This window comes from Amblyomma maculatum, chromosome 7, assembly GCF_055883805.1.
Source record: "Amblyomma maculatum isolate TAMU_Amacu chromosome 7, ASM5588380v1, whole genome shotgun sequence".
NCBI classification, from domain to species: domain Eukaryota; kingdom Metazoa; phylum Arthropoda; class Arachnida; order Ixodida; family Ixodidae; genus Amblyomma; species Amblyomma maculatum.
In genome coordinates, this window is record NC_139350.1 from 794,898 (window position 1) to 818,775 (window position 23,878).

The window sequence follows — 23,878 nt, forward strand, 5'->3', positions numbered from 1 at the left end:
CGAGTGTCTCAGCATGAGCAGCGCGCGGCTCACTTACAGCCCGCGGGATGAAACAGGCCATCGGGATAATAAGGCCGACCTCACGCATTTTTTTTTATTCGTAGAGTCTTGCTATTGATCATTGCAGGAGGGAAGCACGTATTGCTGTTTTAACAGCGTCGTCTGCTAGCGCGCGCTGCACGACGGGAATGCACCACACCGGCCCCGCCCAGCCCTGCCTCTAACGGTGCTAACGGCACTAAGATGGGCGTGTTCGCTTCTCTGAGTCCTCTGCCCGCTCTTCGTCGCTCGCTGCTCGCTCTGCCCGTCTTTGTTTGTTTCTTCGCTTGTACTGCTTTCGGTGTTTCTACACGCTTTAAGGCCATCATCAAGATCGACATGTATTGTTTAGTCGAATACCGTTGTGACTTAACGGTAGCTGTTGTTCAGCATACTGATATCGAGCACTTTTCTCCGAACAATGTGGCCGATTTTGATGCGGCAAAAACCTATCAAGCCTACTGGCATGGTAACGACACCACCCAAGGAGGCTATTACGACGCGAGAATTCTGCATCTGACCGGTAAGTGTTATACGTATACATTATTTACCGCGCGCGCGCATTATGACTTGTACAATTTAGGTTGCCATAGTGAGCTCTGGTGAAGTGACGTGCACAGCCGATGTGATGCGCGACTCACGGTGCATTTCATCGCATGTGAAGTAACCTGGGTGTTGCGCGCGAGTAGATAGATCCCTTATTTTCTTTTATACAAACTGTGCAGTTCGTCTCGTAATTGTGCATATGTGCCGTCTAGAGATTTCCATTGGGGCACACTTGATGCTGTCGCGTGTACATACATAGCTGAGATTGGGAAGTGATCGAGCTAGCTGCAGAGGAATAGCTCATATATGAACCTGATCAAAACTGCATGCGTACGCATGTGCCTATATGAACTTCAGTAAACAATCTGGCGTTAAAGAAAGACTAATTAGCCAGCAATAATAAACCGCGGGTGGACTTCGAATTCTGTAACACAGTGCAAATTCTGCAATCTTCTATTTGCAAAATGTGTACTCGTGCATGTAGGGCAACATATCTATAAAGCTATATATACCACGGCTCATGTCATATCATTCTTGACAATGCTGTTGCCTGTGAATTCCATGTCTTAGTTTTTTCCAGCACATGTGTAACTTGAAGCATATGGTCGGCACCATATAGGGCAATTCACTTAATTATACTCATGACCACTTGCTCTCATGCCCACTCACATTTACAGTAACCACTACAGTGATATCAACTCATTCGAACTTACACTCAACTACATGTGGACTCATGAGTCAGTGCACATGCCAACCTGTGACATGAATACATACATTATCTGAGCTAGACCATTGGCTTTGGCATTTTGGTGCCGACTGTGGGATGAAGAGTTCTTGAACACACAGAAAACTACCGATTGCAACATTTGCTTAGTAACTGCTGACGTCATATCCGTACGCTTAAACACTTCTAGATAAGTGTATTTTTGTGTTTCGCAGGCACACATACACTGCCTCTATTGCCTTCAGGTTTTCAGGTATTTTAAATTCATATAATTTGGATTTGGCAATAGAGCCTTGAGGGCTTGTTACTTTTGCGTTTGAGGTGGAAATTCATGTCAGCAAGTGTGAAAGCTATTCCCCATTGAAACACTCCAAATTGATTGTAGATCCTGAATGGCCACTCCAATGTTTAGGGGAGTTCCCCAAGTTAAACATTTGCGGTAAGAGAGCACTTATTCATTAGTATTGACACAAGTGCAGCCATTACAGCTACAAGGGAAAAGCATACAGCTTTCACAGAAACATTCTAAAATATTAGAAGGGAAGTGCAATCTGGTTCAGCGTTTGAACTTGCACTACCTGACTGGGGCAGTCACTCTACTTACTGAGCTAAGCAGAATGGATAGCATATGGTAGGGCAAGAGCAAATTGACCAATTTGCCACGAGTTGACCAATTTGATCGTCCTTACCTTGTGCTAGCTGTCCTGGTAAACTCGAATAGTAGTGATGGTCCCAGTTAAGCATGGTCACAAGTTCAACCCTTGAACCAGGAGAGATTTTGCAATTTTTGTATGGAAGCTGGAAAGGTGTCCTTTGTACTAGTCATGTGGCTGCACATTGTTGGATATTAATGAGTAATTACTTCATTATTACTTCATTATGAACGATGCCTTGCTAGCTACACTGCTTGCCATGAAGCTTTCATACATAAGGTGGCACTACACACAAGCTCTGTTGGGGGCACTTCGTGGCCCTACTCCGTGCACCACAATTGCAGACCACTGCACACCGTGCTGGCCTATTCGAGGTCAAGTTGACTGTGGCAGCCCCAAGTTGTGCCTCTTGCCATAGCTGTTTTGAAAGAAATTCCAGTAGCTGATCGCCCTGCTTTGGTTACCTAAACCACCTTTCTGCTATTGCAGAAACGGAAGAGGAAATGGCAAATCATGCAGAGAAACGCCGCAGAAGGGCAGTACTACCCAGCAGCATGAAGAGGACGAGCAGAGAAAAGGAAAAGGTTGGTAACTGCACCTTGTTTACTGCAAATTGTTTCATATCCTAATGCTAGATTGCAAAACAGCAGCACTCTTCTTACCATGCCAGTGTCCTGTCTATGTTGCTGGAGACCAAATGGTGGCAGTAAGGGGGATGGGATGGATGCAGATGCAAAGGTATGATGTGAGCTCTAAGCACAGATGTCAGATCTGCTTCTTAAATGGGGAAAAATGACATATCTACTAATAAAGTGATTCTTTTTCACAAGATGTGGCACTTTCTAAGAAGTGTGAAAACATCAGCCTGCTGTATAAAAAATTGGTTTAAAGTATGAGCATTTTGGCCTTATAAGCTGTCATTGTACAAGATGTCCTCCTTTTATTTTGTAATAGGTATCTATCATCTGCCACAAAGGGCAATTATTTATCGGTCGACATTAATCCTCCCAACATATGTGACATCATCATGCTTTTATCTAAACTGAAGACACGAGTTTGTGAGCTCTTATATTTGATCAGCCCGATTGCTAGAGATGCAGGTGCAACACTGGCAAGCACAGTTTGGAATTGTTTTTCTTTTTTTGTCAATTCTTTGGCATGTCAGTGCATGCAAAACCAAAGGTGTTGAGCAAGGTGTTGATAGAGGTATATTATAGGCTTGACCAGCCTTTTATAACGAGAGTGTTGAGTATAGTTAGCCTTTAACTGTGAAAGCTATCATTATGTCATGGTTAGATTATGAGATTGTTGTAGTTTATTAAAAGATGACAGTTGATGCTTAGGGGCATAATGCAGGTCTTGCCTTGTGTTTATTCGTTTTGCATTCACAGGTGTTCATATTCAAATTTTACTGCACATTCAGGCCCCCTTATTAAATCGGACTTTATTTGTTGATCTTTAAAATGCTGAAAGGTCAACTGTGGGGATTTTTTCAAAGTTGTGGATTAGGTACAGTGTATTTCCCAGAAAGGAAGAGGGGGGCGGGGAGGGGAGGGGGGGGGGGCTTGCAATTTTATGCAGAGTGGTGCCACAGTTATGTGAGAGCGCTTCATTCAAAATTGAGTCAAAGCTACTAACCCTGCAAAGCTGTCTAGCCAGGCTAGAGCTCTCACGCAGCCTTTTTCTTTGTTTTGTGGGCATGGGTACCTCGGACCCAGACAATTCCTTCACGGACCCCCATTTGAGAAATACTGAGGAAAAGAATTGTTTCTAGTTGGGCTGATTACTACTGTTTCATTGCACTGGTTTTTGCAGTGCACAAAGATGGGGCCAATATTTAGGTAGACAAATACAGCAAGTCCTATGTTGTCTCTGGCACAGGATGCAATTTTCTAGATACCATACTGGGCAATTTTTTAATGGCAAGAACAGCTGCCTGAAACTGCTTGTTGCCAGTGGCCATGCTCCAGCTAATGCAGTGCTGATATTAGACATTATTGGAAAAACACTTTTTTTCACAATTATTGGCTATAATAGTAGTTAAAATGACACTTTGTTCATAAACTGCATAACGCTAAGTGATATGAGCCCTTTCCAAAAATCAATGAAAAAAAAGGGAGCACTAGATGCCGTACCATGGTAGATGCAGTGTCGCACTCGCTGCTTATGTTGTTCTATGAGGCATATGTAAGCTGTATTTAGCTCAAGGTATGCATGCATGACAAATGGAATGAGATCATGACTTGTTCACAACAGATACTTAAGGCTCATGGTGGTTTCAGTTTTTTTTTTTCAAGAAGCCAACTCAGGAATATGTGAATACATTCCAGTGGAATTTATAAGCTGCATGTGGGCACTCCTGATCAATTATGATTGCAGGTAGCACAGCCAACTAAAAAGCTCCGCAAGGAGGTGCAGCGGAAGCATGAGATGGAGCTTCTGGATTCAATGGAGGACAACATACAAGAGGAAACCTCCAAGTGCAGATGTGCAGCCTTAGAAGAAGAGGTGCGCACACTGCACAAAGAGCTAGGAATAATTAAGCAACGGCTCGCAGAGAAGGATGCTGCTGCTAATGGACTTAGCAGCTGCACAGCTGAGTGTGAAGAATTAAAAACCGAAGTAAAAGAACTTCGCCAACTGAACATTGAGCTGCAGAAGAGCCTAATACAGAAAATTTTTTCATCTGGTGAGTGTATAATCTGGTTGCATGCAAGCATGGACAAGTCAGCTGGCAAGCAGATAATGGGATGCTTTAAGAGTACTGGGAGAAAACGTATTAGTATTAATAATGCTGACAACATAAGTTGGAGTTCTGGAGTTAACTTCCCATTAAAGCACATTGTGAAGGAAAATGGGACTGCAGTGGCATGTTCAAACTCGAGGCAGGATCGATAGATAATGGGAGAGGTCTTTGTCTTTTTATGAAAAGAACAAAGTTGAATATTATAATGTGGTGCTAAATGTTGCCTTTGAGATGCATAGCATCTAACATGACCTTTTACGTCAAAATTTCAGAAAGCAGGGTGATATATGCATCATCGATGGATGTGCACGTTAGTGCAGCACCTCCTGAACGGGCTCAGAAAAAGAAAGGCAAGTGAGCTTTACGAACACATCTGGAATCCTGTTTGTTTTGCTTATCTGGTATAGTACAGTGGCTGGGTAGCAGTAGTGCTTAAAACGGCACCTTTATTGTCTTAATCTAATTGATGAAATGGCCTGTACAGATTTGCAGGATTACACAATGGAATGGATGGAAGTGTTGCGCTTGTGTCGTGTGTTGTGTTTTATCTTCCCCCTTGGGCAACTCAACTAGAATTGCGCAAGTCTCCAAATATGATCAACATACTGGCCCCTGTGTTAGCGTTGTTGGCCTGTACAGGCACTCACAAATTTGTTCAGAGCACCACACAGGTGGCCACCGGCAGACAAATACAGCCACAATCTGTGCATGCGTGGCCTCCTTAACAAGTGAGCCTCAAGCCTCATTCCCTAGCAGACCTAGACTACCATTTCTCGGTGTTACACAGGGAAGTGAGGGGTAATGAAGCTTGCGTAACTAACACTGAATGAGTCTTGGGGCATGATTGCTGAACTTGCACAGCATCGTTACTGAGAAGGCTGCATACTTGCCACAGTCCGCGAGCCAAAATGTGACTCGCTGTAAACGCAGTGCAGCATGAGTTATGTCATCTCATACCCCTCACTTCTGCAATGCCGAGAAGGCCCCTAGCATTTCCCAAGTAGGAGCAGCACAGCTGTAATCTAGGTTTGACTGTTGATTGCATTACCATGTTTCGCCACCAAGCGGCTACCTGGGTAGCGCTCCAAATTATTCTGTGTGTATCTCAATGTCAGTGTGGATACCTTGCCTCTTAGGGGTCCTATCCAAATGTAATTTATGATGCATGAAAGTGAATGTAAATGTGTCACTTTTACAGCAATGCTCCCAGCACCACCAGCTACTGCTGCAGCCAGGCATGATGACCTGCGGGATCTAGGTGAGGAAAGTGCATGGTTAAGTTTATCAATACTGCTTTAGCAAATGGTCTTGCTTATAGCATGATTTTTTTCTAATAAGCTTGAAATATATATTTTTTTTTCAGTAAAGGCCAATTACATAGCAAATTTCTTAAGAGTTCAGATGCTTTGTGTAAGACTATTGCAAAATTTTGTGCAATACAGGTAGCCTAGGAAGTTCAACAAGGCCTGTAGCTCATTAGAAAGAATAGACTCTTGTGATAAACTCTTGCTTTTCATATTAACAGCTATGTTTGCCTCATTAACTTCATGCCTTTCGTTCCAAAAAGATTTATTAAATTAGTATGTGGTAGATATTATTAACGATGCGTCCTTAATGGTGCGCACACTCCCAGACACCCTTAGAGTGAGTGGGGGTAGCTGTCCCGGTCGTAAAGGAGATGCCCTCGACTTGCGTGGCAAGCTCAGCCGGAATTTAAGTACTTTGTAGTGACAGAAGGGGGTGGCCGTTTGGTGCCCAGCTTTCGCTGGTTCAAGCCAGAGTAAGGGTCAGAGTCAGAAGTAACAAAACTTTATATACTGCAAGAGGCAATACAGAGGATTACACATGAGCACTAAAAATGCACAGACGAGAGGTTCGCAGAAAACAACGCTAAGCATTCAGCTAAAGAGGTATTAATAACACAAAGGCTTTACAATACAGAATACACGAGAGAGTCAAATAAACAAACACCAAATTGTTCACCGGGCGCTGTTGCAGTCCGACGCCTTGAGAGTCACGATGTGGCCGTCATGCAAGACGAGTGCCGCTCCCTTGCAGGTCTGGGCTTGCCAGCAGCGGGTGATTCCCGGAAGTTGAGGAGAAGCACTTGCGAACACGTCATAATACTAGTTCACACACTGACTGATTGACTCAAGCGACGTGACCTCCATTAATAGGGCGCGCCGCGTCTGTCTGTTCCAGCATGCCGAGGCTTGCACGCACACACTTAACTTTGCTTGTTGAAGCGTTCACTTTTCCTCCCGTCGAGCCCCGTGTCGTCATTGGCTATGCGTCGTCAAAAAATCTAGATAGGATGAGCACATTCTGGCCGGTTGAGTCACCGTCATCGCCGAGTGATGAGAAAGAGGGTGACACCGATGCGTACAAGGCTACGCACTCTCCTCGCGTTGGGAGGAAGCCGTTTCTTGAAAGACGTCGAACCTTTAATGCGGTGTCACGCTGCCTTAATAAAAAGGTGCGCCGATTTCGTGACATACATATAGACACCATTTGCTTTTTACAGATCTCATATGAATGTTTGATCTGAAGGTTTAAACATATCAATGTTGCAGAACGGACTGCGATACCTGCCACCTTGACCAAGACTGCAGCCACTCACAATGTCCCACATCATTCAGGTAAGCAGTTTCTAGTCATGCCAGTTTCTAGTAATAGTGCTGCTTCCACTCAAAATACATTGCTTAAACGCTGGAAAAAGGAAAACAGTTGCGGAGGTGTAATGTGGGTAAACCTAGCATGACATGTAAAAACACTAAACGCTGGAAAAAGGAAAACAGTTGCGGAGGTGTAATGTGGGTAAACCTAGCATGACATGTAAAAACACTAGTTAGTCATAATTTATCTTGGTAGATGGTAGATGTTAATTATTTGCTGTCTTGCCATTATCCACGAGAGCACGCTAGGGAGGAAGAATGTCATATATGTTGCCCAAGTTACCAGGCGCGACGCAGGTATAAAGCATTGCTTTAACCATGCCGTAAGAGCATGTCTGTGTGGCCTAGGGACAGAATGTGTAACCTATTGTTGAATTTACAGCCGTAAAAGATGTGTAGACACAGTGCAGAAAAGGCATGTCCTAGTTTAAGGATTTATGTTTAAATGTACACGTTTGTGTGTGAATGTGTAATCAGGGTATCAATTTTACAGCACAGCCTCCAGTAGTGCCTACAGTGATGCCAGCAATACTTCCAGCAGTGCCATCACTGCAGGCAGTGATGCCAGCAGTGCATCCAGAAGTGCCGTCACTGCCTGCAGTAATGACATCAGTGCATCCGGTATTGCCATGCACTGATGCAGTGGCCAGCAACAATGGCCAAGACATGTTTGGTGAGCAATCTTGTTATGCAGTGTTTGATCGCTATTGCCGGGCTAATTAAGGGCTTGTTACTAATATCCTGGCTTGGACAAGCAAACATTGTAAGCAGGAAACTCTGGTCCAAGCAATATGTGCGTTGTCATTACTGTTACATGCATTCACCACGCATTAGTCAAGCCCTCTTAGGTGTTCACTTTCTCTATTACAATCTGGCAGGCTCAATCTCAGGAAGCTCATTTTAAAGAGGCCTCTGGCAAGGTTGACAGAAATACTGGGAGCATGACTGATTTTAAATGTTTATTTTATAGTATTGCGTCCTACAGACACTGCTGTGGAGCGAGTTGGTTTGGTAAGGGAGAGGGGAACGTGCCCAGAACCAGAGAGAGGTTGGCCGAAGTTCCAGTGGTACAGTGTTCAGGGTGCGTTGCTGGAGAGTGTGCATCTGGGGTAGTCCCAGAGCAGGTGTTCTAAGTCAGCCCTGGTGTAGCAAGGGGTGGTGGTGATGTGGAGTCAGCGGCATCACCATTTTGATATTGCAAAATGTAATGGTCTGCTTAAGTGAGAAGTCAGGTGAAAGGGGTTGCTGTGGTTGCAAGGTGCCAGAGCAGCGAGAGCAATTTATTTTGCGCTGAAATATAAGGTCGGCTTCTCGAGGAGCTTGGCAGCATATTGTTTGTGTATAAGCAGGAGCTAGGTCTTTGCTAGCATGAAGAGTAGATATGCACGTGCTAGTCGATAGACCTTCCTTGTTGCCTGGCAGATTAGAATCTGCGGAGACCCAGTAAATCATAGTCTTAAAAAGTGGCGTGAGTGCTGTAGTGTACATTGGAACTGGTTCGGTATGTTACTTGCAAGTCTGTATAGATGATAATGCTTGAATGTACCATTGTCATGCATCAGGGCTGAATTGAGATACCACTTGCAGTTTGGCTTGCATACTCTGGAACAGAAAGTTGGTGGTGTGATGTTGGTAGTCCTGTGCACGAATAGTTTGGTTGAACCAGGCTGTGTATATGTGTTGAGTTGCATCTACAGCTAGCATGGCAGCATCCATATAGATAATACATTCTTGTGGCAAGATTTCTTGGGGAAAGAAAGCATGGCACTTAGTATGTGCAGATTTTCCACTGCCATGATGTGTTGGCTTGAGATAGGGAAGTCTACTATTTGTAATGACTGTGCACTCCAGTTGAAGAGTGCGTCTTAGTAGTGGCAGCAGGCCATAAAAATCATAGCCGATCTGGCGTGTCCACATACCAGCCTGTGCTGTCCGAAGTCTAGTTTTTTTGAGCTGGCGAGTTCCATACTGATTTTGGAGTGCCAGATAAGTCTCCATGTTGGAAAATACCCTTGATTGCGAACAAGATGCGTTTCAAATTTTGAAAGTCCTGTAGAAAAGAAAGGCCTTCTTCAATTTCTTTCCAGCTTTCAGAAATGATACTTCAGAACGCCCTTTTGTTTCTTGCCTATATCTTTATTAACAGAATTGCTGCTATGGCCAGAGCGGCAGGTAGAAAGCTCATGCCCAACTGAAGTGACCATTCAGTCTGTGAATAGTTCTTCAATTCTTCAGTTTATTCGTGCAGTGACAAGTTCTTAATATTACTTGTGGCAGATCTATCAAGTGTGCATGGCAGATTCAGGAAGTCATGGCAAAGCCCAGATGAAGGTAATTAAACATTGCTGAGTCTTTTTAGGGGCAGATATGATTACAAACCTGTTAGTGCAAAAACAAATGGTGTTCTTTTCTATTCACCGACTTTTTGGTTGCTTAAAATTTGGACTCTGTCTTTCCAACCAGCTGCCTATCTATAGGAGCAATACTGCTAACAGGGTCATATCCATTATTTTATGCCCTGAAATACAAAAGTAACGCAACATGCAAAAGCTCATGATTGAACACGTTCCGAGAAATTAAAGATAGGCCACTTTTGTAAACGTTCACAATTTACAACTTGTGTATTGCTTGCAAATGAACATGCACCCTTAAACTTGAGCTAGGCTTGCCAGGCAGTCAAAATTTAGTGTGGATATTACCAAAAGGACCTATAATCATATTACGAAGTTGCTAGTTTTGAGTTTTATATTTTTCGAGATGCGGTAATAGCTCACTAATTCAAACTTCGCGGGACTAGGAAAAAAGTTTGGATTATCCGATGTTCAAATTATCGAATGGCCTCAAAAAGACAGACAAGAACCATTTGCATTATGGTAAATTTACCATATTTATCTGCATAACGAACCCACTCGCGTAATGAATTCTCCCATCCCCAATTTGTGCCTAAGAATTTGAAAAAAAAAAAAAAAAAGGCGTTAGTCGTTAGCGCATCCCTCCGTTTTGCGCTATCATGGTCCACAACGCATTTATTTCTTGGCAGTGTTAAGATTGGGCCCAGCAGTAACATCATAGTGTATTTACCTTTTTGATGTTAGCACTAGTGGCAGGGGGGGGGGGGGGGGAGGATTGGCAGAGTGCAAGTGTGCAAGTGCTTGTCCAGTTGTGCAAGCCTCGTTTTCAGAACAGTACATTCGTGTTACCATGCTGAGCTGGATTGGGGCTGGCACCGTCTGCTGACAATCAATCATTTAAATGCGCGAAACCAGCAAACACCTTTTGAAGTGAACGATGCTCAAAGCCAGCGTTATGTGTTTCCGTTGACGACTGTTGGGTGGAAGGAAGAACGACTCTCGCAAAGAAAAAAAAAAAGTTCTCTCACGTAATCTGTGGTGCCCCTAGCCATTCATGGGCATTAGCTGGGACCGCGCTGACAGTATTTGTCTGTATTTTCAAATTAACAGGGCTCGAATTAAGTATTTAATCGCAAGTTTCAATTATCCGTAGCAGAACCGACTCGCTTTTGAATGAACAGGCTTTTTTGTACACAGATGTCTATAGTTCTTGGCCGGACCAAGTAGTTTAGTTCAAATTATCCGAAAATTTGAATTAACAAGCTTTCACTGTATTCTCCTTCATAATTTGAAAAGTTTTCAAAATCTGCTGTGCTTCATTGTTTTTTTTTTTTTATAGCTGTTACCGCATTGGGAGTATGTGGAGTACCAATATATATATAGCTGGAAAACTGGGTGCAAATAATTACATTTTGCAAGGCTTCAAAGTGAAGGTTGTGCAAACTGTTGAAAACTGACCTATCCACCAAATTTGTTTTGAAATTGTTTTTGAAAACTACTTTTTTTAATGAGCTACCTTGGACATGTTCTTCAGGGTACATTTCCATGACAGTATATTTTTTTGTTGAAATTAAGTGTTGGACAAGCATGGTCGATCTAATGGGCAGACCATAAAAGTTCCCATTAGAGAGTACAATAATCATTGGCCAACTTATTTGTTAAATGTGAATGTGAATGGCCTGTGTGTCAAGCAACAGTAGTCAATTTGCCTTGTCATTTACTTTACTGCTGAGGTTTACTAAAATTCTTTTATCTTGCACAAAAATCCTCAGGTGATGAGGACATCGAAGCTGAAGACGGCAGCTGCGAGTTCGACAGGGCTGGTGAGCAAGACAGCATTATAGGTTCTACCCGAGACGATGGGAAGGTAATTGCCTTCTATCTACTGTTCTGTTTTCTGTCTGGCCTACACGGGTGAACCTAATCTAGATCTAGACTGCCCTTTCACTCTGCGGGAGCTCGAAGTGGCCCTGATTGCTAATGCTATCTGTTCCGCTCTCGATGAGGACAGCATTACATACGCTATATTCGGCAACCACCTTGACCACACCTGAAGATTTTTGTTCCTATTTCAGTGAAACCCGAGACACCGGCACCCTGTCATGCATCAATACTACGATTCTTAACCAGGCAAACCTTCTTCCCTTTAAAACCTCCATATCTCACTGGCATGCTTTGGTAAGACTCTTGAGCAGATGGCTTAGATTCGCATTTCTCATTTTCTCAAGATGACTTTTTTTCTCCTTTGCTCATCAGCTTCTCAGGACATGTTCCTGCTTTTCCAGAACACCTTTCTTTTACCTTCCCATACTCAAGTACATGCTGTGATCACTGATAACCGTAGATTTGGCATATTTGGCAGGTTTGGCATATCCTTTTTTTTTTCTTTTTCTTTTTTTTTTCAGAACTTTATTGCTTGTGGCTCCAGCATGTACTGTACCTCATTTTCTTCCTCTCTGAGTGGCTCACTTGCAAGTAAATACCCATTTGTCCTACCTCTATGAACTCTCTTGGGGCACTCCATGAAGAGCGTTCCCTCCCTTACTCTGTTCTGTCTGGCTATGCCCTCTTGCCTCCCAGCTAGCCCAATTTCCCGGCCTTCACATCTTTTACCAAAAAAATCACTTTGATGTTTGTTTGTCTCTGGAGTTCACATAAGCAGCATACCTTATAACCTACCCTAAACCTCATGAAATCATTTCCAAACACTGCACCTTTTTCCTCTCTTTCCTGCTTTAGATATCTGAGCTTATCTTTCTCAACCACCGTTCATGCCAGTGCACTCACAACCCCCGATTGTCGACCATCTCTGCTACTGCCATTCTGATTTTCAGCAAATTGCTTAACTACCTTTTTCATACAGCCAAGAAATTGCAATCCTTGCATCGTAATGTTAGCACCTACCACTCGGTAACCAAGTGCTTCTCAGCCAGGCATTCTTAGAGACTCTTTGTCAACCAGTAGTAGTTGTGGTTTGCTATGTGATTAATCCTGTTGTTTTGGTAGGCTCGACAGGCAGCTTACAAGTTCGAGACTATCCAGTAACTGTGTTTTCTTCGGTTTGCTTCAGAGATTGCTAGGGCTATTGCCACCTCTTCCGTTTTGCGGATGCATTTGGTTCGTATAGTTAGTCCGTATATGAGTTTGCCTCGTGAATCAGTTACCATGGCTGTGGTTGCCTCTTCGCCTTTGTACCTCACCAATGAAGTGTTTATCAATCAAAACTGCTGTAGTTCCAGGAGTAGATTGCGTGATTGGGATTGTTTCAGGGCTAAACTGGCCTCTAAAAAGCATGCACTTGAAGCCAGTGCACCACGGTGTATAGAGAACATGGAAAAGAGCAGGAGCAAGTATACTACTTCGATATTTTACCGGCGCTGCGACAGGGGACGAGGAACAAGAAGAGACGACAAGACAAGCGCTCGCCCCGAGCACTTGTCTTGTCTCTTCTTGTTCCTCGTCCCCTGTCGCAGCACCGATAAACTATCGAAGAGGAACCAACTAGCTCAAATTTCTGTGTTACTAAAAAAAAAAAAAAGTATACTACTATTGCACCTTTCTGAATATTGTCATGATTTAAGATACTGCTTACTGCAAAGCAAAATGTATGTATGCATGTATTTGTGCTTTCTCTACAGTTTCTCAACATTTGGACTTGAAATGTGAGTTCTATTAGTGCACCAATGTAAAATTCTGGGAATTCGCTGCAGGTGTATGCAGGCGCAAATGCATGGGTTGATCGGAGTGCGTGGGACGTACTTCTCAAATCGCCGACTGACTCAATGTTCTGTCGTGCTGCGGCTCACCTCTACTGGACGCCAGACCAAATGAGGAGCCGCAGCGTCACTGGGGTACTGTCGAACAAGTCGAGGTCACTTGGCATGACAGAAGTGAAGCCTGCCCTTTCACCAGAAAAGGTCTCGGCACTAAAAGGTGAGTTTTTCTATTTGCTTTCAGTAATGTCTAAAGGATAAAAAGGCGTCTGCAATTGAAGCAAAGCTTGAGATTGGGGCTGCAACAATGCTGATGCATGTAACTGTTTGGTGTCATATGGTTAGACTCTATGCAGTCAAGCATTGAACAACTGACTCATGCAGACCTTTTAACGCAACAGTACTGTTGTGCAGAAAATCCAGCGCTGTCATTGTGAATAAAAAATCGGAGCACACCTCTTGCAGGTGGCATGGCTGGGCACTGATTTATCGATAAATTGTGTAGCATTACAAGACCACATGGCATGGCGTAGTTGGCATAGGGAGCCAACTCATGTAGCTCCTTTGAGATGGGAATCAAACTCAGAACCCTTTGGCTCCTAGGCTACACAGGCACATTTGCAAGGCTTGGTTCAGATAGAGCTTTGTTTCTCAGTACCAGCTTTGTTTCTCAATACATTATCTTTTAGCTTGCTGCTGTATGTTGAGTTTTTCTGGAATAGCAGAGGTACAGATTAATGAATTAGTGATTTGATGAGTTGGAAAGCACATATGCAAATGAGGATATGCAAGGGAAGCCAAGACAGGAAGCATGAAGGCTGTCATGTCATGCCCTAAAAGGCAGAGATGAATGTCCTGAATTTTACTCAGTGCATCACTTAAGGAAACAAAGTGGATAGGTACACCCGTACATAGAAAAGATTGGTGGATTTGCTGCATAACTAGGATGTAAGTTCAGTGCTCCGCATAAGACAGCTGGGTGCTCTGTATTTCGTGGGTTTGCTGCGGTATGTATTTTCAGAGTATATTCAGAAGTAAAGCTCTTGAAAGGCAGCTTTTTATTCCAAGTTGATAAAAGGCATGTTGCACTTGCATAAATCGTGAAATTCAGCAGGAGCTAATGTAAACGGTTACGATCTCGTCGTTTCTTGCATTATAGGTTGGCGATAACATCAGGTTTGCACAAAGCGTGTGAGCACATGTCTTGTGGATATTTGGGTGCAATATGTTTCCTGCCAGTGGCACCAGTACAGTCGCCGACCGTTTTTTCGGACTTGAAAGGACCTGAAAAATGGTCTGAATAATCGAACAGTCCGAAAAATCCGTGAAGCACAAAAAATCACTTTATTCAGAGGAAATCGGCTTAAAAAAGTCGCTGATTTTACCTTGCGGCAAATTTCTTTTGCTGGCGACGATTTGCGCTTGTATTTGCACCAAAGGGTCATGGTAGAATAGCTCCCACGCTTCTTTGACGGACCCGGCAGCACCGGCGGGGCCATGTCCACAGCCCGAGTGCGCACCACACCGCTCGTCAAACACGCAAAAATGAGGCACTTTTCGTTCAGAGCGGTGGAACCGCCGGACGCAATCACAAAACGGCCAAAGGATTGACGGCGCGCCACTCGGTTGACGCGGTCGGAGAGACTCGTGTGACAACACGGCGGACGTATGAGACAAAGCACAAAGAGATAGCTGCCCGCGTCAGCGTTGGCGACAAAAGCAGGTTGACGGCGATGACAATCCGACTGCCACCTCGAAGTGGCAGAGATTGCAGGGGCCTCTCCTGGCAAAAATGGGGCACCGAAACCATGTCAAGCCAATCCAACTGCAGAGCCAATCCACTTGTTGCGCCGGCGAAAAGCCGATAAGATGGCAGATTTTGGCCTGCAGGGGACTGAAATTAGTCCGAAAAATCGAACTTTTGGATTTTTAAAGTCCGAAATATCCGTCGCGAATATGTATGCGCTTCTATGGGGTGACTGACGGTGCCTCACTGAAGTCCGAAATATCCTACAAGTCCGAATTATTGGAGTCCGAATTACCCGTCGGCTACTGTATATCCTTTCTGTGTTAGCCTGGGATGTGCGATATGTATATAAAGACTGTGCATGCGTTTTGATGGTCATGGGGTACACCTTTTAATTTGTCCAGCATATGTTATGAAATATTTTGACTGCTACTAATTATTGAGAATTTTCCTTTGGGTTATGTTTTTTGTTTGCTCGATTTGCCAGCTACCTAGTTGAGGGTATAAGCCTTACCGGAGTGTGGCGGCCCTCTTGTGGGTATAAATAGCATTTTGCGGGCACAGACTCTCCGGCTATGTGACCTTTTTTCAAAAGAAGGCATTCAGTAGCACCTTTTGACCCTGTGCTGCATTGCATGAAACACTAGTTCAGGTCGTGTGTGGACTAAGCTGGTCACTGAATCACGCTTCATTTGAAGGTAATGCTGAGCATCCCTCACCTGTGCTGTTCTGTATTCTTGAATTAAGAATAGCATTCTCAGCGTACCTCTTTGGTGTCATTTTAATGTTTGAAAAAATAAGCAAAACAAGCTTGAGCTGATTTTCATGTGTACTGGATATGAGCCTCAGTGCCCATTTTGATATCATTTGCACAGGTAATGCGAAAACATGGATTATTTCTCACCTTTACATGACAGATAAAGTTTGCCTTTATCATTCTTGCAACTAGTTGCTCACAAAGTTATGTTCTAATGTGCCATGACTTTTGTTCTTCTGTGCAGCACTTTTCCACGTCTACATGGGCGACGTGGAAGGCGAGGAGAAAAGCAAGAGGCTGAAGCAGGTGCGGAAGCACCTCTCACAGAAGCTGGGTGATATGAAGCGGAAGGGGACCCACACGTAATAGCTCCCAGCGGCTGCAACTGCCAATGGGCGCTGTAATAATTTTTTTTATCGTGCAAGTATGGCTTTCGATCGCTAATAGAATAGTTAATGCTAATAGAATTAGGACAACCTTAGACTGTAATCAAGCAAAGGATCAAGCAGGGTTTCGGAAACGGTACTCTACTATCGATCATATCCATACCATCAATCAGGTGATAGAAAAATGCTCGGAATATAACCAGCCCTTATACATAGCATTCATTGATTACGAAAAAGCATTTGACTCAGTTGAAACCTCGGCGGTGATGCAGGCATTGCGAAATCAGGGGGTAGACGAGCCGTACGTGAAAGTGCTCGAAGATATATATAGTGGCTGCACAGCAACCATAGTTCTGCATAAAGAAAGTAACAAAATTCCCATAAAGAAAGGTGTTAGGCAAGGAGACACAATCTCCCCAGTACTATTCACAGCTTGTTTAGAGGAAGTATTCAGAGACTTGGAATGGGAGCAGTTAGGGATAAGGATAGATGGAGAATACCTCAGTAATCTGCGATTTGCTGATGACATTGCCTTGCTAAGCAACTCGGGGGATGAACTGCAAATAATGATTGATGACCTAGACAGGAAAAGTAGAAAGGTAGGCTTGAAAATCAATATGCAGAAGACTAAGGTAATGTTAAACAGCCTCGGGAAGGAACAGCAGTTTACATTAGGTAGCGAAATACTGGAAGTAGTAGGCGAATATGTCTACTTAGGACAGGTAGTAACCGCAGATCCGGACCATGAAAAGGAAATAACAAGAAGAATAAGATTGGGATGGAGCGCATTTGGCAAGCACTCGCAGATTATGACTAGCAGCTTACCGGTATCGCTCGAGAGGAAAGTATACAACAGTTGCATTTTGCCTGTACTCACCTATGGGGCTGAAACGTGGAGGCTAACCAAGAGAGTTCTACTTAAGTTGAGGACAACCCAGAAGGCTATGGAACGAAAAATGATAAGGGTAACATTAAGAGATAGAAAGCGTACAGAGTGGGTCAGAGAAATAACTCAAGTTACCGACATTCTAATAGAAATTAAGAAGAAGAAATGGACATGGGCAGGACATGTAGTGCGAAGAGAGGATAACCGATGGTCGCTGAGGGTAACAAACTGGATTCCAAGGGAAGGAAAGCGTAGCAGGGGGCGGCAGAAAGTTAGGTGGGCGGATGAGATTAAGAAGTTTGCAGGGGTCAAGTGGATGCAGCTAGCACAGAACCGGGTTAAGTGGAGAAATATGGGAGAAGCCTTCACCCTGCAGTGGGTATAGTCAGGCTGATGATGATGATGATGATGAGAGAATCCACCCAGGCAGTCCGAGCCTTACAGAGTATAGCTAATACTTTTGACATCATCGATATCTGCAATATTGTGCAAACATTTCCTTGCACAATATTGTGTCCTTGGTGGATGCTCTATGTAAGATCAAAATGGTCAGCGGTGCAACATGTAGGCTTTCTGCTAATGCAGACAAACCGTCACGAATGGTAACAACCTCTGTTATTAGAGAAGGAAGGTGCATATGCTCCTGTTCTATATGAACATATCTGGCATATTTCAGGAAGCATTGGACAATTATGATGGTATTATGTAAAATCTCATAGTCAGTGCTTGCATTTACATAAGCTTAAAATTCCCCTGTAGTGTCTGTGCAATGATCGGGCTCTGCTTCTTCCACCGAATGTTGAACTCTGCGCTTTACTGTAATAAAATGTTTATTTGCATAAAGTCTGTGTATCGTGGAGCATTTCTACCCCTCTTGACCAGATGACAACGTGGGCTCATGGGATAGCATGCTTTTCTGTATAGTACACTGCTCAGGTGCTCATAATGTATTTCAAAGTAGGCCTAGCAATATCCGAACAGTGACGGGATCAACAAGCCATCGCTACTAGACCGTCACCAACAGACTATTGCCTTCAGGCCATCGCCTTCAGGTTGTCGCCTTCAGGCCGCTGCCTTCAGGCCGCTGCCTTCAGGCCGCTGCCTTCAGGCCGCCGCCTTCAGGCCGCTGCCTTCAGGCCGCCGCCTTCAGGCCGCTGCCTTCAGGCCGCCGCCTTCAGGCCGTCGCCTTCAGGCCATCACCATCAGGCCGTCACCAACATGCCCAAATTACGGGTTCCTTCAGACCATTAGCTGTTGGAATTTTTGACAGGGGTGGCTTGACCTTGAATATTTTCCTTATAATTGTTTGTACTGGACCTCAAGTGTTCATCATCGGTTCTCATTCGATGCCCAGTCTGTGCAGAATGGCTCTTCCTGTGAGAGTGTGCTCACCCTTTGAATTTGAATTGTCCGTTGCACTTCTTCTTGAAACGTGTTGTGAACCCCGAGCGCACGTAGCTGCTCATTGGCTGTGTAATGAGTGAGACAGAGCTGTTTAGTAAGCCGACCTAATCAAAACGTCGACCTTCCCGACCTCGGTTTCATGTATAGGTTGACGTAGTGGAGTGCATACGTTATTCTCCTTAGTACGAACGCGTTAATGATATGGAAGAGATCGTGCTCTTTCATTCCCCTTTCGATAGATGCCCGTAATCATTCTTGCTGTCTGGTGGACAGATCATTTGATTGCTACCAGCGTGGCAGCGTTACCCGATGAGTTAGGTAACCTTAGTTCAAGAATCAATTTCTTGGACTTCACTCACTTCATTATTGGAGTTTTACCGTAACAGATATCCTGTCTTAGGGCGTGTGTCTAGAATGACCAGCAGTCTTGCATGACTATCGTGCTCGGCAAGCACTCGAGTCCTGTTCTCGTTGCCTGTTCATCAACTGCCTTGGCAGTCTTCTGTAACGCTTCTTCTCTCTATCCACCTGAGCCTTGATTGATTCATACAGTAATATAAGCAGCGTATAGACAATGGTGTATGCTGCTGATAGCGTTCCTCTGTTTGGTTGCTTGAAGAATACAGATTTGAACAGGTAGGTAGGACCGCTCCCTTTGGTGTACCCTTGTTCCCGGATTTCAATGGATTGAAATGTAGCAGATCCACTTGAAGTTTCACTGTGCGGTTATCCGGAAAGCCTTTCACGTAATTAAAGGCTCTCATTTCGGGGTTGAGTTATAACAGGAGCTCTATTATCCTGTTGTGCGATACGTTGACAAAAACCTTTTTAAAGGTCAAGTCAGAAAATAGCCATAGTAGAGGAAATAATTTGATTAATGATGTGATCTGAGAGTTGTAGCACCCCGCCGGGATGGCGCAGTGGTTACGGCGCTCGACTACGGTTCCCAAGGACGCGGGATCGAATCCCGGCCTCGGCGGCCGCTTTTCGATGGCGGCGAAAAGCAAGGCGCACGTGTGCTGTGCGTTGTCAGTGCACGTTAAAGAACCCCAGGTGGTCGAAATTTCCCGAATCCTCCACTACGGCGTCTCTCATAGCCTGAGTTACTTTGGGACGTTAAACCCCACAAACCAAACAAACCAAACCTGAAGGTTGTAGCATGACATCTTGCGTGGATATTCCTCTCCGGAACCCAATGATGGCATGCGGTAGAAAGTTCTCTCCCTCGGTGTTTGAAATTACTCCAGAAGGTGAGGATTTCGGTGTCGCTTTTCCGTGGATCCGGCTTTCCTGAATGATGAAACGCTTATCATCTTTGCTTAAAAAAGCAAGAAATCTGAAACTTAGATACTGGAAGCGTCGCTTATCTGTGGCTTGGGTAGAATGTGCGTGAGCGAAATGAGATGCACTATGCTATATAAGGGGTGTCTAAAGATGGCAGCACTCCTTTGACTGAATGGCTTCGACCTGGTGACTGCTACGAAAATCCACGGCTGACAGCTAAAAGAAACAAGCGACGCACAACTCTAGACATGAACTGATATGTTTATTGGACACGTAAAGGCAAGGCTCACATATTCGCTGTATCGCACGCTTGAGAAACTCGGTATTTTATTCTCACCCAAGGGGGGCAAACAGTAAGAGACATAAATTGATGCACGTGCTTTTTGCCAGGTAAGCAAGCTGTTTCTAACGCGCCAGCGGGAAGGCTTGAGCGGAAAGCCTTTCGTCGTCCTGCCAGAAAACGACGTCGAGCGAGGAGGGATGTTTGGATCTCTGCAATGCATATAATTGAAAACAGAACTTCAAATGTGAAATAAATGGCGACGCACTTCTCAAACAAGTTAACTTTAAGAAACAATTCATTTTACACGAGCGAAAATTTCTGTTCTAGTACAGATTCGAAGCCACGATTTCTGGGTAGCTACAAGCCAGGTACGCGACCAACTACGCTTTTTGTTTCTTTATTGCCTTCTCGGACAACAGTTCAAGCAATACAGACACTGCTGAAACACGCCAGTTAAAAATTTTTCAATCTAACCGATATTTCAAGAACAGCCATCCATTGTGGCTGCTCCGTTTGTGCACGATACACCTCTGCACCTCTGGGGTGGCGCTGCGGTCGCCGAGATGTGTGGACGTGATCCAATCGGCTCCGTCATCTTCATATGATTCCGCAGTGATTTCTGTCAATTTTCACCGAAGTTCTTGCACCAGCAGTTTCGTGAAGTGGCAGGGAATTCGTGGATACCTGATTTTGAGGTGGGTCTTCATTTTTCAAGAATCTACAAGTACGTTTCTACCACGTGAACGCCGCCGCCGAACTAAGCCTAGGCGTGCACGCCAGACGCTAGCGCTAGCCAGAAACGCGCTAGCTCGGCGAGACGCCAGCCGCCCTTCGCGCTGGGTGCAACACGAAGAGAATGGCAACCGATGAAATGGATAGCTCTGCGGAGGATTTACCACAAGCGTCGACTACAGAAGACGACACGGGTTGGAAAGTGGTGACTAGCCGGACACCGAACAAGGAACGCGCCCAACCTACTGCGCAACTTTCACAGTAAGCACAATATGCAAGCGACGGGCAGGTGAGCTCTTCTCGCAAGCCTCCTAACATTAAGAACCGGGTGATAAGAGCCTCACGCATGCCACCCCTGCCGCAAGACAACATCAAGATAGTGCTTCGCCCAAAGGGCGGCTTGAACTTGCAAAAGATCGGACCTACCTTAGTGAGCAAAGCCATAATGGCAGCACTTAATCTTGATCCACAGCAGACCACGGAGGACATAATATGTCCCAATATTACGCAGAACATCATGGTGGCGAGCACGCCCTTTCGAGAAAATGCAGACAAGTATGCGCAAATAAGGGCTATCCGAATAGCCAAAAAAGAGTACGCAGTCAGCGCTTACGAAACTGCCCCAAGCGACACCTGCAAAGGGGTAATCAGACACATCGATAGTGCCGACGATCACAGGACGATTGAAAGAAACATTGTGAATGACCGCAACCCCTTGGCACTAGCGGCGAAAAGAATCAAGGACTCAGGATCAGTGATCATTGTGTTCGATGGTCTTCGCGTCCCAAACTTCGTTAGGTATGGACCCACACTGGTACCCTGCTACTTATATCGCAGACAAGTAGACATATGCTACGTATGCGGCAAACTCGGACATCGTGCGGACGTTTGCCCCGAGCCAAACTCAACCGATTATGGGGGTTGCGGACTTCCTAACCCCACCTCATCCCATGTGTACGATCCAAAATGCAAGCTGTGCGGGGGCTTGCACGTGACGGCGGACAAGGTGTGTAGGAAACGCTATCTCATTCCATACGTAGTACGCGCACGACGACAACGAGCGCGACTGGAGCAACAAGAGGAAGTACAGCTAGTTGAAGAAGACAAGCAGCACGCGGCACGAAGCCGATCTAGGTCCAAGACGCCCACACGCAGCCGCTCCCGCTCTCAATCGAAGAGCCGCACACATGCGAGGACAAACGGAAGTGGTTATCAGGTGCGCTTCGGTGGAAAAGACAACGGAGGCGATGGCACGTGGGCGGACAAGGTCAGAGACGCTATCACGCCTCCAAAGAAAAGTGAGTCCCGCAATCCTGATAAAGAGCGAATAGCTATGTTAGAACAGGAACTAAGAGAGCTAAAAGCCGCTTATACTAAGCTAACGCTCGAATTAACTGCAATGGGTAAAGCGCACAGCCGTAAACAAACGCTCACACCTGAGCCATCAACCGCTATCGAAATTCCCCAACTCGTTGAGACGAAGAGACATGAATAACAAATCGAAGAGTGCCCGCCTTCTAAGAAGCGCCCTTTAACGCAACCGCGAATCACGAAGGACGCTATGGACGCCATGAGCGAGAATATGAGGCTAATGCACGAGAGCATGGTGCGAATGAACGAGAAAATGGACATATTTAGCTCACGAGTACAGAAAATGGAAATGTATCTAAACAATACGGTAGTACCGGCAATGGCAAGGATGAGTTCACAACACATCGGTGCGCAAGGCCCACCTCGCGATGGTCTCACTGCAAGCGAAGGAGGTTACAACGGCCAACATGACAGTGCCGAATAAGACACGCAGTCTCCGCGTCTGGCAACGGAACTGCAGGGGGATCGCCTCAAAAAAGGCGGTCCTCCTGCAGATGGTCAAATCAGAAACCGAGAAACCACACGTCATCATGCTACAAGAAACACTCACAACTGAACTGGCCATTACGGGATATACGGCCGAAGCCCACAGAAAAGAGCAGGGCAGAGGCGTCGCTTTACTGATTGGAAAGAAGATCCCGTACATTCGGCATGAGATCCGCCACACAGCCTGCTATCTAGAACACCTCAGGATTGAGACATACCGAACGACCACGTAGGGAACAAGCAAAGCATCTTCCTCACCAATCTGTACAGCAGCCCTAAGGATACGAGGCAAGGGTTTAGAGGCATTCTGGCCAAGATTGCGCACATCGCCAAAGACAGTCCGCTGATTATAGGTGGAGATTTTAACGCCCCACACCAGGCTTGGGGTTACGCGTATCCCTCTAGCAAGGGAAATCGTCTTCTCACGACAGCCTCCGATCTCGACTTCACGCTGATCACAGACCCGGAGACCCCAACCAGATGTGGCACTTCCACATGTCGAGACACCACACCAGACCTTACTTTTGTCCGGGGCCTAGAAAAATGTGCCTGGCACAACTCAGGAATAGACCTTGGGAGTGACCACTATATTCTCCGAATTGATGCAGAGATACCGGGAAAGAGGCAAAGGGAATACAAACTTATCGATTGGGACAAATTTCGTGCAATACGGGCGCAGCCATCCAACTCATCAGGAGCAACCACAAAGCACACGATAACGAGCTGGACCGAGCAGCTCAAAGCAGACATCGCAGCCTTGGAACGGACAATTACCACGGACGTTAAGGTAGAGAGGATGGACAGTCGGCTAGCGAATCTTCTCGAAGCCAAACATTCCATTCTAGCCAGGTGGAAGGGTCGACGTCTTAACAGAAGACTACGAAGGAAACTTGCCGAACTCAACAAGACAATTGAACAATACTGCATGGTTCTCTCCCGACAACAATAGGATGAAGTCTGTAACTCCCTCAATGGGCAAATACGCAGAGGAAGTGGGCGGGGACTCATAAAACACCTCCTCGACGAACACGGAACAAAGTCCAAAACTATGCAACGGATCAGGCTAAGTAAATTAGTACATAACGCGAGAAGCAA

General features: G+C 45.1%; 1 protein-coding gene across 2 annotated transcripts; it reads left to right on the forward strand.

The window, feature by feature from the left end:
- The first annotated feature begins 186 nt into the window (after positions 1 to 186).
- Positions 187 to 16,740, forward strand: LOC146182578 (uncharacterized). 2 transcript variants are annotated; one of them, XM_084608863.1, is made up of 11 exons: positions 187 to 562; positions 2,452 to 2,546; positions 4,342 to 4,651; positions 4,981 to 5,058; positions 5,907 to 5,966; positions 7,282 to 7,347; positions 7,877 to 8,056; positions 9,661 to 9,714; positions 11,507 to 11,601; positions 13,445 to 13,667; positions 16,196 to 16,740. In XM_084608863.1, the coding sequence occupies exons 1-11, from the start codon at positions 244 to 246 to the stop codon at positions 16,315 to 16,317; spliced, it is 1,602 nt and encodes a 533-aa protein (XP_084464989.1). In that variant the 5' UTR covers positions 187 to 243; the 3' UTR covers positions 16,318 to 16,740. The 2 variants fall into 2 exon arrangements, with proteins under 2 accessions (XP_084464989.1, XP_084464990.1); XM_084608864.1 differs by lacking the exon at positions 9,661 to 9,714.
- The last annotated feature ends 7,138 nt before the right edge of the window (positions 16,741 to 23,878 follow it).

Bases quoted from the DNA above. Each gene is read 5' to 3' on its own strand.
- LOC146182578 (XM_084608863.1), top strand. From the start codon at position 244: ATGGGCGTGTTCGCTTCTCTGAGTCCTCTGCCCGCTCTTCGTCGCTCG. The intron at 4,652-4,980 runs GTGAGTGTATAA...TCAAAATTTCAG, and splicing joins ACAGAAAATTTTTTCATCTG to AAAGCAGGGTGATATATGCA. The intron at 9,715-11,506 runs GTAATTAAACAT...AAAAATCCTCAG, and splicing joins ATGGCAAAGCCCAGATGAAG to GTGATGAGGACATCGAAGCT.